The 17527-nt window shown below is 38.5% G+C and overlaps 1 protein-coding gene across 5 annotated transcripts in view; it reads right to left on the bottom strand.

The window, feature by feature from the left end:
- Nucleotides 1-17527, bottom strand: part of EPB41L5 (erythrocyte membrane protein band 4.1 like 5) — a 52279-nt gene that overhangs the window by 20737 nt on the left and 14015 nt on the right. For all 5 annotated transcript variants that reach the window (XM_071435236.1, XM_071435234.1, XM_071435235.1 and 2 more), the window contains exons 4-16: nt 14927-14969; nt 13730-13808; nt 11175-11219; nt 10812-10864; nt 8904-9024; nt 8409-8496; nt 7689-7777; nt 7448-7517; nt 6581-6750; nt 6014-6120; nt 5537-5564; nt 3346-3388; nt 2933-3048 (exon numbers count right to left, since the gene is read on the bottom strand). In XM_071435236.1, the coding sequence (XP_071291337.1) occupies nt 2933-3048; nt 3346-3388; nt 5537-5564; nt 6014-6120; nt 6581-6750; nt 7448-7517; nt 7689-7777; nt 8409-8496; nt 8904-9024; nt 10812-10864; nt 11175-11219; nt 13730-13808; nt 14927-14969 (1052 nt within the window). The remainder of the gene's footprint in view (nt 1-2932; nt 3049-3345; nt 3389-5536; nt 5565-6013; nt 6121-6580; nt 6751-7447; nt 7518-7688; nt 7778-8408; nt 8497-8903; nt 9025-10811; nt 10865-11174; nt 11220-13729; nt 13809-14926; nt 14970-17527) is intronic.

Raw genomic sequence — 17527 nt, 5'->3', positions numbered from 1 at the left:
ACAGCTGAATTTTAAAATACTTGAAAAATGGACAATGATCTGTAAACTGTTGTCTGTGTAGCACTAGAGTCCTTCACCAGTATGTTTTAAGAGAGGCTGATAAAAGGTACAGTCATATATCAAAAAAGTGCTTGGAAAAAAGCACTTCATAAACTACTCAAGTAAGGAAATTCCTAAAACAAAGGTATTCCTTCAGTTTAATGTAAAAGATTCGATTTAATGAGCCAAATCTAAACAAAGTGGAAGGATTGTTGCTGTTCACATCGAGGGGTCAGACAGCCTTCAGCTCAAATTCCACCTTCTCATGTTCCAGAACAGCCAAGCAGACAGCTGAGTTGGAAGATCACACGTGTTAAGGCAGGCAAGCAGAAAAGCATGCAGGATTCACAACAGTGGTAAATGATTAACATTTGGGGATAGTCCTCCTTTAGAAAAGAAACAGGATTTATCCAAAGATCACCCATGTGTAAATTCAGAATTTTGGTTTTTGTGAAATACACTGAGGAAGTGACCCGTGAATACTGAGGGCTCCAATCCTCAACAGTTCATTCCTTTATTTTACCATTTCTCTCATGGATGTGGTTAAGGGAAAGCTACATCCACTAGCAAAAAAAAAAAAAAACTTCCCTATTTATCCCATAGTAAGGAAGTAAATATTAAAGCTCTGTCTGCTGTCCTAACTTAGCAAAAAAATCCTTCCTATCTGGCAAAGTACTTTCTACAATCTGGCAAAATTGCTGTTGGCAGCTGCAGCATTAACATTTTAAATTAAAGGAAACATTGACATTAGGAAGGGATCTAAGCTGCAAGGTAGCCAGTAGAGGCATCTGCCAAGCAGAGTACAGAAACCCAGGAGGTCAGGACCTTACTTCTAAACCCCTTCAATCTAACTATCTACAAAATCCACAGGCCAGAAAATTTTGGTGTTCTCAACAATCTTTGGCAAGCTCTCTCTAAAAGAAGACTATTTTTCTGACAGAAAGCAAAGATAATTCATGCAGAAACAGGCCAATTAAAGACAGTAGCAGTTGAAAGGAGATCTTGTTAGCAGTGTGGAGACACCCTTGCAGGCACAATAGCCAAGTCACAGCCCCCAGCAATAAAGATGTATGTTCTGGCAATTCCATTAACCTAACCCCACTTCCCATCTAGGAAATCAGAATGTAGCTCAATTCCTGACTCAGCTCCAAACTGTTGCCTTTTTCCTACAGCTGGATTTGCCTTTTAATGCAGGCAGTACTGTTTCCAGTGAACACAGTAAAACCAGAAGACAACTACTTTCACTAACATTTCACTAACAATGTCTCAAAGAAATGTAACACAGACACAGTAGAAGCATTGCACTCTCAATTAAAATGTATCAGTTGCCAAGAAGCTTCTTTTCTTTAGGACACACTGTTTTGGGTTACATGCAGGTATATTTTGCATTCATTCCCACTCTTCTATACAGACACTACATCCTGCAGCAGCTGGCATGTAAGCTGAGATTCCTGGACAATGTTAAGACAGACGGGCTCAAGCTCTCAATCCTAAAAACACACATAACAAACCCAAAACTGAGTGGCTATAGAGCCTTTTCTGCTTCAGAACCAAAGCAGCAGGATTTCAGTAAGCAACAGCAGCCTTGCAAACATGAGCAGGAACATTAGCACAAATCAGGTACCCAAGAAGAGCTGGTCTGGAGCCAAGTCAAACATTTCCACCAAAGGAAATACAGGTGGCTAGCACTCATCTTGCAGTTAGGCCAAAAGAATAAAAATATAACCATATTGAGAATGCTGAAGAAGAAAGATGCCACCACCTTTCACCCACCACCATGGAAGGAATCGAGCGATCAACAGGATCCCACCATAGACAAGCACAGATTTCAGATACTAGATAAATCAAGGGTAAAAGAAAGAAAAACAGCATTTATCATCATATGTTCTGATTGAAATGTCAATAAAATGCAACTCAAAGCAGAATTACCATCCCCTTTATCATTCAAAATTGATAGTATTAGAAGTCTTTAAATTAATACAATTTACACAATTGAAGTACATTTGTCACAGCACTGTTAGAAACAGGCACCATCTACTTGTAAGAGATACTGAAGCAAAGCAGATTCATATGCCTGACAATGGGAGAAAAACCCTTTCTCTTGAGGGCTGAAACTGCTTAGGATAAGAGCTTTGGTGTCATTCCATTCCACCATGACTGATGAGTCTGGCAGAAGCCAGAATTTCCCTTCTTGGAGAAGCCATAGGCAAGAGAAGCCAAAGAGGTTAAGTTCATCTGTGCACAAGTACTGGGTTGATATATGCCAATTTTTGGACTGAAAATAGCTTTGCAATGTAGAATTAGTTTAAGAAAAGATAAATGTACATGTCATTTATCTTCAAACAAATCCTCTTCATTTTGAGATGCATCTAATCCATAAAACAAATATCTGATTACATGAAATCAAAGCTCTTATCTTCAGCTTGTGTAATTTTCCTCAAGCACCCATTCTACACAAGCTCATGAGAAAAGTCAGCTTGCCTATTTCAGAAGGTTCAAAAGACAATTCACAAGGATATCAGTTTACAAGGTTCTGTATTATCTAAGGATCAAGGTTAAGTCCTTGGACCCCATGATACCAAGCAAAGAGTTACATGCTTATGGCAAAGAGAAGGACCCAACTCTCTCCAAGACTTTAAAATGCTATTCCTCCTTAAATCCTTTAGCCCCACCCCTGAAGAAATTTTCTTTTGGTTGGCAGTGACTAAGCCTGTTGTCCTCACCTCTGCACTCACAATTCATTGGAAGAAATCAGCTGCATCATCCCTAACTTGATTGTCAACTTATATTAGAGATACAAGGATGGCAGCTTATTTAAGCACAGATAAAGGAAAAGCTACTTGAATCATGCATAAGTAACCAGAATTCATTTCCCAGAAAAAGCTTAACATACCACTTCTTATCTTGCTGGCTGGCTCCTGGGCTCCTTGGGAGGTTTTCTATTTCCACTAAGACTGGTGCAGAAGGAACCGCTGTTAGGACAGGTAGGTTTGGCTTTGCATTCCAGCTCTTTAGAGACAGAATACAGACAAGTTATTATACACACATTAATGAAGTGATGACACATTAAAGTGAACAAAACATATCCACGCTTCTTCTTAAGCACAAAGCTAAAGCAAGGCCATTTTCTTCCCTTATTTCCCTTGCACTGGATATCTACGCCCAGTCTTTTCCAGCACTGTACATAGTTAATAGTTAACTGTAACATTCAATTGGTCAATCACTGGATTTCAAGAACAAATAACAAAATCTTCAAATCTGTTGAGACACATGAAAATTGCCTTTAGAAAGAATGAGAGTTCTTACTTGTGATCCATTAGTTTGGCTGATAACAGCATTGTTTGCAGCACTGAAAGACAAGAAGAATTTAAAACTGAATCAGATCAACAAACTGCTTTTGCAGGCTGGTAGAACTGTAAGGACTTTCAGAATGAAACAGTCTAAGATATTTCCAAAGTACTCATCTCTTTTCACAAAGGGTATCAAGTTAGTTTTCTTTTGTTCAAGCTGTAGTTTATCTGCAACTCATCTGTTTTTAACTCTTCCTTTCCTAAACCCATTTGGTTTAAAGTCTTCCTGATTCAGCAGTAAGATGTGGCACTTCTAAAGCAAAAATGATGCAGTTCTAGTTAAAACACCCAGCAAAATGTGACATTGTGAAAAGCTCACCTACACGCTGTAGATATTATGTTTGTTCCATAACTAGAACCCTCCTGATTTGACGTTTCACATCACAAGAGTTTATCAGAAAAATTAAAGAGGTTCTTCTGCATACAACCTCTAAAGGACTTAAAAGCAGCTATTCAAATTTACATGCACAGCATCTCAGCATAGCATTAATAATAATTTTATGTTATTAAATATTTACTATATTTGATGAATTAAATAAGACCCATATCCCTATTCTTGATGATTTCTGAACCTGCAAGAGACATTGCACATTTCTGAGAGACTTAAAAGCAGTAATTATGCATTATAGATTTTATGCAAAGCAAATTTTTTCCCCAGACTTCTAGCCTTTTAAAAAAGGTTCCCATCTTTTACGACCTGCTAATTTTCTGATTTATGGTCTGGATAACAGCTATCCAACCTGGCAAGCTGACAATTCAAATAGATTTCTGTATTTACTTCAGTGACTCTTTAGAATTATTTTATTTAAAACACCATTATGTCAACACTGAACAAGCTGTTCCTTGCCTGTTTCTCCCTTCACCCTTTCTCTATTGAGCAAATGTGGAGGCTACCCCAGAATTTTCAGAAATATTATGGAGTGTCTTCTGACTAGCACATTCTCCTGTGCTGGGTTAACACAAAGAAGGGAACAACATACATCTTTCATGATGCATTTCAATTAGCAACACTGAAGTGTAGAGTTTCAGAAATGGCATAGCTTGCTGTGGAGACACAACACTGCCACACCTAAGTGCAGATCAGGAGACTGCAGTCTTATCAGGAGGAGAAACTGCACATGAAGTTTCTCTTCCCACCCTCAGAATGACCTAAGCAATCTGAAACTCAGGGAAGGGCACAACAACACAGTGTGACAAGAGCACCAATCAAATAGGCACATTTTGCATGCAGAAGATCTTAATGACACCCAGGTTTGCAGAGTATTTTCCCATTGTATAGAAATTAAAAACAATACAGGAAGTCACACTGCAGCCTTGTCCCCCCACTTCCAGACTTCTCCTGCTCTCATGAAAGAACCAGCCCTGCTACTACAGACAGAAAATGTTGGGCTGCATTAAGTCTGTTGTTCTGAAATGTTATTTTGGCATTCCATGGTGCTCAGTATCTATGAATACCTACTTTTTAAAAAATAATTTGGTTGCAACTGATCATTGAAGTGTTCACAAGTTATTAAGGCAAAGGACAGAAACCGGAACTGAGTGACCTAAGTTTCTTCACTACCAGGCAGCTCCTTTTAACCTGGTTTCCTCTCTTCCCTCAAGGAAGGGTATGAAAATCATATGATTCAGATACATATGAGTAATTTACATTGCAACAGCAAGTATGAACCTACAGATCCAGGAACTTTTGGTAGAGAAATAAAGAAGCAAAAGGTTTCCCTTTCAATGTTGATCATGCATGAAAATAAATGCAAGTGTAACACAGAATATAAACCCATCAACTTATCTCAAAAAGACTGATTTTACTGTCTTTTCCCTGGTTTTGACCTTCACTGAATGAGGTATTTCAGTCACAAACTTTTACCTGATCTCTTTACATGGCAGCACATCAACTACAGCTCATATCCAGCAAGAATCACAGCTAGTAATAAACAAACTTCTTTGCTAGCTAGTAAACAAATCTGGCAAAATTGTCTGTGTGCAGCAACATAGAAGCTTTGCTTTGGACATTAACTTTTATATAAAGCAAACAATACCCACAGCAAAACCACAGTTAAGACTCCAACACTATATCCTCCTTCTGCATGTGCTGAAGTACAGGTGCCAAACACCAAAGACAGAAATTCAAACACTGGAATGCATCTTACCTTGTTTCTTCCGGTTTAGCAGTGTATGCTGCAAAAATATAAAGCATTAATTAAAATTTAATTTATAATTAGGTTACCAATTAAACATTAATTATATGATAAATAAAAATAGCCTAGCACGGCCGAAGAGTAGGCAACCAAAAGAGCAAAAGCTGAACCAAAAGAGCAAAAGTTGCACAAATCTCGTGTATAATGTGTGAAAAACAAAATCTAAATTGGAAAATAAAATAAAAAATCTGAAAAGCAAACCAAAGCCAGATTTAAGCAAGTATTTGAAGGCAAACATGGCTTTAATTAAAAAAAAATTAAAAATTAAAAAATAAATTAAAATTTAAAAAAATTTTAAAACTATTTTAATTTTGAAAATTCAAGAGAAGGGCAAACAGCTACAGGAGAATTCCTACCCAAAAATTTTAAAGGAGATGATTACCTGATTCTCACATTGGATTCTACTTCTCAGAATGGAAGTTCTTTTACCTTTCATTTGCAGGGTTCGTCTTGAGTATCTCTTGCTGGGCCTTCTTTCAAAGGATGCTGATCTCCTGGCTTTGTTGGTCTTTGTGGTTTGATATTCTGTTTTCCCACTAAAAATGCCATGTAAGAGTGCAAAGCAGTAAAATAAATCACTTATTTTTAATGATCGAATAGAGATAATGTTCATAAAAACATCACACTTCTACTTAAACTTCATAGCTATCTCATGTCAGTTCTAAAAAAACATCCCAAACTTCACACCTCAAAAGACCTTTCACAAAAGAGGGTAAGAGTTTTAGAAACACTCTTCTTCACCCCATTTCCCCAAGACAAATGGCAGAAGCAACGACTTTTTAAATACTAAATTGCTGACAAAAGCATGTGTGCCCTTTGCATATTTCTGTGATCTCACTGCACGAATTTTGGGAGAAGTTGAAAATTCTAGGAGAGAATAAAGCTTAGAGTAATATTGCCAAAAGCCACAGAGAAAGCTGATAATGGGGCTAAACCCCAGCATCCAGGAAAGGAAGGAATGCCAGGAGGTGTGTGCCAAGTGCCAGTGACACTGACCTGTACCGGAAGCGAGAGCCCAGGCGAATGAAGCCAGACCGACTGGAGCTTTTCTGGACAGGCCCCCGGAGCCGGAAGAAGGCGTGGTGCTCCACTGCACACTTCCACAAGTGTTTGCAGGCCTTGGGATGATCCAGTCTAAAGACAAAAGTGTGCTCCTGCTCCTTTCCCTTAAAGCACACAAAGCACACTGACAACTTACAAGGGGCTGGAATAAGTGCAAGCTAAAATTCCATGCAAGCCAAATAAAATTTGGTTTTTATGATTCCTAATAAATATTTAAAAAAATGTTTTAGGCAGGAAAATCAACATTTGCAGAAGCTATAATGAACAAGTGCTATATAGTCTAAAGTTGGAAAAGGCTGGAGTCCCTATATTTAACAAGCCAAACCTCTGAATAACTACAAATTAAAGATACTATTACAACAGGAAGGTACTTGCTCATGAGGCTAACATGGTTTCATTTCCAAATCTAATCTTCTCAAATTACCAATGCTCACTTTTTTAATTGTCTCAGGTATATGCAATTTCTTCCCCACAGAAACAATTCTGAAACCTGCTTAAGTAATTCATTCTACTAAATGTGGTATGTGGAATTTTTTTTAAAACTTTGTTGTGCAATGCATGCTGTTTCCAAAGTACCTGCTCTAGTTTCACCAGGCATTCTCTTTTTAAAAAACGGATGACAGAAAAGTTTATCTTTTACTTATGTCCCTTCATTTCTGTCCTTCCCCCACAAGCCACAATCAAAAATCTTTCAGGCATCCACATTAATTCTTAAAACTTAAATATAAGGAAAGATTAGGAGTATGTACACTAGCAGTGTATAATCAAGACTGAGATTTAACTAAACAGATATTTATCTACCTGTTCATCATCTTCCACAACAACCAGAGTCAGTTTGTTCTTCTTGAAGTCAAGCCTTGTTATCTTTGGCCTGCCAGATGAACAGAAATTGCAGGTTATGTCTAACTTTCAGTAACTTACTGATAAAGTACCTCATATTCATGGTGCTCTCACAACCCAAACAACTTTTTTTTTGCTATCATAAAAGAAAAAAAAGAACCAAAATCGAGAACAGATTTTAGTGTACAATCAGAGAGCTTACCAGAAAAACAAACCAATCTTTGTGTCTCCTTCAAAGACAAGAACTCCTGTAGGTGTTAGTCCCAGGCTGTAATCATTGCCATCTCTTGCCTAATTGACACAAAATAAAAATTAGATTCATTTTGGTGTTTGACCCTCTATCCAATTTACTAGAGTGATTAATGTAATTTGTTTGTCCAAGCAAAGTGTTATAATTACACACACGTCTGTTATCTTATACAACAAAATTCTTATATTTTGATGATCTCATGCAATGGATTTTCCTTGTTTGCAGTCCTTCAATAAGGCTGACAAAAGAGGAATATTAAAGTTTCTAGATCTGTCTGTGTAATAAAGACACCCTTATGCATTTGCTGCACTTGTGTCTCCACAGGAGATCTATGCTTATTTGTAGTTCTTCAGCTGGTAGCTGACTACACCCCAGCAAATTTGAATTACTGTGATTTTTCACAGAATTCCTAAGTCTAAATACAAATTGTAGTACAACTTCCACATCAATCACACATTTAACATACAGCAGATATGCCTGGACTCAAGTTATACCTTCTAGACACATATACCAAAGAGTGGAATGTTGACACAAAGCCAGCTCACTTATTACATGGATTGCAGGAGAACAATATTCCTTTTCTTTCCCCCATCAAAGCAGAACCAGTGTTGAAATGCAACACAAAACTAACACTATCATTTCCAAAGGTCACCATGCTGTGGTTAAACATACCTTGACTATGTGCATGTCTACACCATACATTTCCAGCCACTTAGCTTTGTTTAAGTAGTTAGTTTCAGCCTGTGCTGGAGTTTGGCCCCTGAAATAAAATTTTTGCTGTTAGGTAGATGCCAGAAAAAGCACAGAAAGAAAAAACTGGTAAATGAGGAAAGAGGAAAAGAACTACCTGAAAGTTGTGAAAAATGGAAACACTGGTGACACCTGTTCACTTTATTGAAGATCAAGGTCACTTTTTAAAGTTTTAATCTGAAAGTGCTGCTGCAAAAATTACTGTTTTTCAAGATTTTGTACCTCATCATTTTACTCAGACCTTTGAAAAGCTTCATTTATCACATTATATTCTTTTACAAAATAGGACAGAGCCATATTAAAATTCTATCTCTGAACAAGGCCACAGAAGAAGCATCAGCAGTATCTTTTTAATAGATTCTCTTCTCAGAAAAATCAGTGCAAACAGCATTGAGTACAAACTGGAAGATCTAGTACCTGCATTCCTTCCACTTCTCAAAAACAGCTAATTCCATCTCTTCAGTCTGAGTGGGAACAAATCTGAACTCAGACACCAGCTCAGGGACATGTTCAGCAGGATCATAGTCTCCAAGTTCAGCTACAAAAGAACAACACTGTCAGGCACTGTTCTCAACAAAAACAGTGGAAGTTTCTGCAGACAGAAGAATTTCTGCACACTTTTCTAGTTTGTCTAAAATATTAAATTTATTTTTGTGGTCTTTCTCCTACATCCAGAGATGCTATGTAGAAAACATACAAGAACATACCAGTCAAGGGGTTTGCCACATCAAAAATACAACTCCATCTCCCATGCTAACATCTGTGCTGTTTGGTTTTAAAGACAAATAAATATCTAAATGCTGAAATTGACAATTAGAAACCTTTACAAAAATGTACTATTTTACTGATAGAAAACTCCATTTCTTGGATTCTGAATGCTGCAAGCATAATAACAGTCTTTTTACCCCCTTTTTCTTTTTTTTTTTTAATGCTGACTGAGGAAGTCTGTAGTTCTATAATAATTTACTCCCACTAAAATGCCTGCCTCTGTTCAAAGGAATGCTGTCAAAGCCAGCTTAGGTTCCAGCTGATTTAAATAAAAGTACACAGCTGTCAGACAGTAAGATTAAAGCCCTGCTACAGGCCTCATTGTGGAGAGAGGAAAGAAAAGACCACCACAAAAAGCAGTGGATATATGGCCTAATTAAAACACTTTGTTCTTCCAAAATCTTATTTACTGAACCTGTATCTTAAGGCTCTAACAATGCTAATATTTTAAGTGTGGAATGTATTCTAACTGCTTTCCTTCCACACAAAAGAGCAGGTTAAAAAGGCAAGTGTCTTCACAGTTTAGTCCCAAATCTCATACCTACACATGATTTAGGGCCATTAGCACTTCCTGCATGAAAAGAAGAAAGTGTTTTCAAAAATACTTGTAAGAGACCAAATTTCAGTGACTTAGTCCTACCTCATGCAGAGTAAGTACAGCAGATGCATGAGATAAATGTTGTGTGGAGAATTTGTGTGGCTCAAACACATGGCACATGAATTGGCTAGAATAAAGCCGTATATCTATATATCTATACCCTCAAATAAGGACCCAAAAGCCTACTCCATCAGGCATTTCTAACACTTCAAGCCTCCCCTCTTTCTTTTGTGAGCTCCTCTGCTTGAAACCATAGGAAACTCCACATTTGTTAACATCACACCCTCATGCAAACAACACATTCTTATCTGGAATCAAAAGTTAAAGACAGCTGATTAATAAAATCTCAAATGATTCAAACACAGTGCTGTATAGCTGAGGAAAAAAAGAGTCACATCTTGTGGCCAAAGAAGAATCTGAAATCCTAACAAGTGCAGCTCAACCTGGCAACCTGGAATGCTCAAGTACAAGCAGGAGACATAGGGCATTAAGATGTTCCTACAAATAAGATGAAATCAAAAGCTGGTATTTTATACACAGTGCAAACAAAACCAATTTTTATCTGATTTATCTGACAACAAAGACAACACTTGACAGAATCTATATGATGAAAAAGAAGTGAGCTGTGTTACTACACCAAAGTGATTCAGGAAGGCTGCAGGCCTCGTATCTTCTGTGAAAGTGGACAGATTTGCACATAAGCACCTGAGAAAACAACTTTAGGGCAAAGCTGTTTATGTTCAGAACCTCCTTGTTGTTTCCTGAGGAACTGAGCAATTTTCTGTACATACTCTCAAGCACAAGTACAATCTAAAAGATCTGCATTTCACACAGGATCACTAATGGCTGGGCAGAGTCTATTTTATGGACATAACAATGACAGACTTTTTAAACAATTAATAAGAGTCTACACAAAACTGTTCGTGCAACTTTACCCTTCCCTTCTTGCATCTACTCACCTTGCATGTTATAAGCTGCCAACTGGACAGCAGTGTCAAAAGGACATTCCAATCTGCCAAAAGAGAAATGCACTGTTAAAACCTGAACTGACACCATTAGCAGACAACTTATGTAACTGACAGTAAGAAACTGCAAATGTCTGGGATAGGAAAATTAAAAAGTATTGGTAGGTTTTCAGAAAATTATCAGGAGATAAGCAATACATTATTTAAGCATTCCTCTCCTGATATTCATGCATAGAAAATAGTATTTTTGAGAAAAAAAATAACATTACACTATTAAGCAAAACTTATTAATTATTCAAATATAAATGTAATAAACTCTATGCTAAACACACTGTAATGGTTTAAAAGGCTGCTTACTTTCCATTAAGAATATCCAGTTTCAGCTGCAGAACAAATAAATACCTGTAGGATTAAATAAGAAATAAGTCATTGAGTAATAGTGCTTATGTGTCACTCAGTCAACAGGAGTAAGTTAGAGCTTGACAAATAAAAATGTTTTCTACTCTTAATATGGGTTTCCAAGATGAAAGAAACTGCACTGTTACCTCTCAAGGCTTCATCAGTTGGGTTTGTGTGTTTTGCAGGCATTTCAAATGAAGCAAACCCAAAAGTACAAGTTGTCAAAAGCTGAACTACAGTGTTGCATGGAAAAATAAACAGGGTACTGAAGTAACTATTTTTTTTTCTCTTCTGATTCTACTTGAGCAAAGAACAACTTGCATCTTCCACATTTCCTTCATTATTCATACACATACCAACCCCATAAAAGAATGGTTATTTTTGAGTCTTGAAAAAAAATATTTCTACAATGGATTGCTTAGTTAAAATCTAACCTGGAACGCTGACTGCAAAGTGACTAAAAATAAATAGCAGGCTGCAGCCTTTTCAACTTGTTTACCCTTCAGAGCCAACTTTCCTACACTGCCTTGCATATTCTCTACTCTTTTTGCTTAGAAATGGGGCAAATATTGACTAAGAATCCCTTTGGTGTGCAATACCAAGTATTCTGAACCAATATCTCTGAAGAGCAGCCCTTTGCTCCATTATGGTACACAGCTTTCCTTTAACAAGAGAAGAGCTCTGATCAAGTATATAACATTGGCATCCACCATGGTATCCAGTCTGAATTCTAGCAGAGATTCCTTCTAGTAGAGATTCCTAGAGAAACCTCTAGTAGAGGTTTCTAGTAGAGAAACCTTACACATAACTTCTGCTTCAACATGTGCCTGTGTCTCCTCACTCTTTCAAACACAGACACAAAACAGGTGCAGGTATTTTTCCTACAGGTTTCACAGAACTCCACAAATACTTAGCCAAATCATTTATTAACCAAAACCTTTTGAACACTAGCCTCTGCACGGGGAATAAATTTGGTTGGTACTGACCTCAGATATGAAAATGAACACAGGCCTCCAGTGTGTAGTGGGTATGACCAGTCTGTGCTTATCAGCCACATAACACTTCCACACAATTCAAGCACTTCCCGTGCTGTGCTACATGACCACTGGCTGAGATCATGAGCAAGCTGCACCTGTGGAAGCTGAAAAGCTCCAGCTGGGTGTCCTGCTGTTTAAAGGTAGAACCCTGGGAAAGCCCCTGCCAGTGACACCTATAACCCACAGCAAAGCACTGCTTCTGCTATTTCAAGGTGTCACACTGTCTCAAGACAGAAGGACAACTTGCTGCTCTCCTGTTCTGGGGGATTAGCTAAGCAGGCAGACAGTGTTTAAAAGCCCTCAGGTTTCAGGTCTGCCCAGCTAAAACCTGCACAGCAAGGCCTGACTGGCAGAACTCAAGTCAAAATGGATGAAAACGTTCCATAGTAGTAGATACAGATACAGGTCTGAATTTTGTCTGCAGTTGCTGGTTTTAAAGACAGTTAAATGATTATTCAGGAACATGTATGGGGAGGTAAAACATTCTTCCCAGATCAGCGGGAAAGCATTAAAAAGCGGCAGTTACCACATTATGTTACCACATGTAAATATGAAGCTGCACAGGGTACATATGGCTGGAAGGAGTAATGCTACTATAATCTTCCTGGTAGCACTCCAAGGGATTTGGCTAAAGTGCAGATTGAAGATCCACACAGACATAAACCTGAACAACAAACAAATGCACTTCACACCCTTACAAATGGCTGAGGTATGAAATGTCTACAGCTATCATGAAAACATAACTTTGTTTACTCTCCAAAAGGGATCAGCAGCAGTAACAACGCAAGGAAGTGCTGTCTCTTACAACAGATTTATACTCCTGACAGGTGGTAGGTTGTGCTCCTTTTCAAAGCTCCCCTCCTTGTCTCAGCCCATTCAGAAATGCAGTTCTATGAATGGATTTGTGAAATGCTTTAATCAAGAGGAACTGCTGCTCACCTGATACTACAAACCTACACCTATAGTAGTGTTAACTCAGCTCAACATGGCAGTAAAATATTACTTTCCCTTTCCATAAGCTCTTTGAGGACCACACATGCAATGAAATGCTAACTGAAATTCCTTTTTTCAAAGAGAACCTCTAACTTGCAATTCAATGCTTTTCTGCCTGGAGACAGGATGATTGCATGCAGTTCAAACTAACAGCTTAAGAAAAAAAAAAAGACAGAGGAATGATGTCTGTTCTCTTCAGTGAAAACCTCTGTCCATCGTGTATAAGCTACTCAGATCAGTTGCCAAAATTGCCTAATGAAAAATGATGCATTAAGTAATATGTAAATATTTAGATCTCTCTGTGTCACAGCACATTTATTTCCACACACAAAATAGCCACTTTACAAAAAGAAAACTACATTTACAAAAAATAAAGTAAGTAACCAGTTCTAAAGAATTTTCCAAATTGTTTAAATAAATGCTATGGAAAACATTTCCCTAGCCTTATTTGGGTCCCCCTCTCACACACAAAATCCCTCTTACCTTGTTAGCTCTTCACGTAGATTGTTGGGCTCTGATGAGTAAAACTTTACACGAAAATGCAGACAATATGGGGGGCCAACTGCAAAGCAGAATTCATGCAAGACAGCAGGACAGTTACAGGATAAGACAGGTTATTTATTTATTTATTACACAGAATCACATCACAAAACTTGACTGAAATTGGTTGGTTATGTTCTACACAAGGTCTTAAGACAGGAATTCCTTTATGCCAGGGAAATCCATGAGGAACATCAGGGTGAAAGGACACTTAAATATGCACACAAAACAGTTTTATGTGTTACAAGACAAGCCAATGATCATATCACATTAATGTGATTCTTCCTGCCAAGAGCATGTGAATCCAGGTTAATCACTATATTTAAGGGCTCTATCAATCACCACAAAAGCTAAGCATCTTGGCTCTACAGTTGACTAAACCTTCAGGCACACTGTTGGTCTCTGCAACACCTTCCCAGGGCTCTGGGAAATACTCACTGCTGACAACTCAGGCCCTGCTATTCCACAGAAGTTTAGACATACTTTGTGGGAATTTAAGAGACTCTTCTACAGAAGAAACATCTCTTCTGGAAACCAAAGAGTTAATTCAGCAAAAGGGTGGATTAATAGCTCTTTAAAAATGTGCATCGCTCTGCTGATTCTTGCATTTGACAGGAGGAATTTTCTCCCTCTCGCTGCTTCCAAAACCTCTCTTGTATTAAAACAACACCACAAATCCCTGAAGACTTCCCACAGAGCAGAGCAAGGCAACTGCTAAACAACATCTTCACCAGGCACACATCACTGCCACAACCAGGCCACACTGAAGCCTTGTGCAGCAGGTGAGGAGGACTTGGTGGACTGGACACAGATTCAAGCATGCAGGACTGCCCCATGCATGAGGTTCCAAGACAAGTTTTCCTACAGCCAGGAAAATGCTCCATAACCCTAGAACATCTTCAGCTGCCTTGACTCCACTTCAACTATAATTAATGAGCCCATAACATCTTTAATTAAGAATAAGGTAGTATGAGCTACAGAGGGAAGATGCCATTAAACAATCAGTAGCACCATGCTGGGCTTTTGTCACTTGTCACCCTCACCCCCTCGAAGGACACTGCCCCCACCACCCATTTCAACTGGCTGTGCTTTCTGTATGTTAAATACAATGTCCCAAGAGAAAATGGAAAGGACACTTACTTTTAACTTGCTTTTTAATGCTTTTGGTGTTGTCCAGCCAATGCTGAAAAATAAATTAATTTCACTGAATTATCAATAAAGAAATCTCCCAGAAAGAACAAAAAAGAAAGTGTGAAGACCATCTTGGAATAACAAGTAGTTTGTTAAAACAATCTAATTCACATCTTTCACAATTCATAGCTTTCTGTGCTTGCTGAAGATTGTTTTGCTCAAAGTCTGTAATGCAAAATGTCAGTTTTGAACAACAGAAACATCCTGTAGTACCTTATTTAAACCAAATCTTCAAGACAGCATTGTCTACTTAAAGGAAAAATAAACATACTAGCAAACCACTTCACTAGATTTTCATCCTGTCCAGACAAACACTTAATTCACACATTAGTAGGTCAGCCAATGACAATCAGCCAGAGAGGCACAAATCATAGCTGAAGACTCTGGCACTCAGCTGTGTGTGATGTTTACTTGGGGCAGGAAGGGGAGAGACAAAATAAATATTGTTGGCTTTCAGGCATTTTCTTTTGATGACTCAAGTGCAGCAACAGCAGAGCTGTCTGATGTGTCCCAACATCAGTCAGCTCTACCTAATTCTCAAAAATCTATTCATGGGTGACATTTCAGCAACTGTCACATGGGAGGACAAGTTACTGCCTCACCTACTAATGCTAATTATAAGCTATATACTGGACAAGAAGCCAAAATAATGGCTTGACTTATACTGTGTACAACAGCATGTGAAAAAGCTATACTTGGCAGATTGAAAAACCTACACATGTACACTATGCTCCCCAAAATAATTGCACATAATGGCACTGCTGAAGAGTTTAGAGCAGAAGTTAAAGCTGGAAATCCAACACACATCTAGCGGGACAGATCTCCCTCCTAGTGCTGTGCAGGGCCAACAGCTCCCTCCTCCAAAGAAGGTGACTCACCCAAACAGGAAACATGGCACCCTGACCAGCATAATTGCACTGACTCAACAGCCAGAGCCAACTACCTGACACACCATGTCCTGCATGGTTCACCATGCCCAGGGAGCAACACCTCATCAGATCAATCCCAAACGTCACCTGGCAACTAATACCGATGAATTATAGACTTAGTAAGACTCCTTTTGTTAAACTGTGTGACACGAAGTTCACAGGGAGCTCCGGGGAGGACAGAAAAGCAAGAAGGGTATGAAAAAGAACCAGTATTTTCAGGTTGCACTGCCAAGTGTAAACACATTCCTGCCTGCAGAACAGCCCTGCCTTCTGCAGAGAGCTGAAGTCAGCCTGTAACACAGCCGGGCTGTGACTGATTGCTGTATTAGCTGCAGATGAGAATGCTTAAACCATCTGCTGCTGCTGCACACACAGCTGAGAATGCTCTCATTGCCTATTCAAACTAAGTAGCTACAGAGCTATCTGAAATGTATCTAATACATTTTTAAAATAAAGCAGGAAGCTTAAGGAGGAATGAAGCAAATATTTACATAAATTTTGCTTACGCTACCAGTGAAATGGGAGTTAAGCAATTTTTTTTCTACAAGGAAATCATATAATCTTTTTTCCTATTCTGTAAATTCACTTGCTGTAAGAGAGAGTTTACTTACTCCTTCCTCTACCAAAAAAATATAGAAACCACACAGCTGGAGGCTTGCAGGTGATTTAGATACTGAAATGGCAAGGAGAGCCCTTTCTAGGCTCCAGGGCTGGCTGTGACCCCTGTTTCATCTCCCTCCTGTTTTCTCTCATCTCCTCCACATTCCATGGGAAGGCAACAGAGAGGCAGGCCCATGACAGGCACCGATAGCATTTCACTGTGCTGGGCTCTGACTGCTGCTGCCCACAGGAGCTCTGCTCAATGGTGATGATGTGCAAGGCAGAAGGGAAACAGAACTGCTTTTAAGTGGGGGTGGGAATGAAACAAAAAAAAAAAAAACCAGCCCCAAAACCAACAAATGAATGGACAGACACAGACGTCAAGAAGCTTGAGATTTATTCCAAGTGATTATAATGGAATCCAAGTGGACCTGGAAAAAAAGTTTACTTTTGATGAGGGTTTGCACAGCACAGCTGAAAATCAGAGATAAAGTTTGCTAAACAGAAGGCATTACAAACAACAAGCTGCGCAGAGTACTGGAAGTCCTGACTAAAGGTTTGCTGCTGCAGAAATTAAAAACAAAACACATACAAAAACCCCTCAAATCCTCACCCAGCAACATTTCAAGAAGTTTGGGCAAATGAGGTTTGTTAGACAAGATGTTGAGGCTAAAACTGATCTCTTCCTGAACAGCAGACTAGAGTGAACACAGAAATCACATGAAAACAACAATTCTTTCATTTCACTAATGGTTTCAAGAACATTTTAAAAGAAGCTATTTGAATACTAAATTCCAAAATGCCAGGTAGTTTCCATTATCTGGGTTTGCCCAACTCCCCAGGAAATCTTTAACACCCAACTAGTGATCACTTCAGCAGCAGAAAAGGATGAAAAAAAAGAAATCCTTCAGTTGTTCACAACAGATCTACTGAAAACTTATTTGTACTTAAAACAAGCGTGGGATTTCTAAAACTTTTGTATAACTATGTATTGCTAGTTTGTATCAGTAAAAGTAACTAG

The sequence above is a fragment of the Agelaius tricolor genome, unplaced genomic scaffold, assembly GCF_023055355.1.
Source record: "Agelaius tricolor isolate 1412-34295 unplaced genomic scaffold, bAgeTri1.0.p SCAF_10, whole genome shotgun sequence".
Classification (NCBI taxonomy): domain Eukaryota; kingdom Metazoa; phylum Chordata; class Aves; order Passeriformes; family Icteridae; genus Agelaius; species Agelaius tricolor.
The sequence above is the reverse complement of the archived record's forward strand: the minus strand, read 5'-3'. Positions and strand labels throughout refer to the sequence as shown.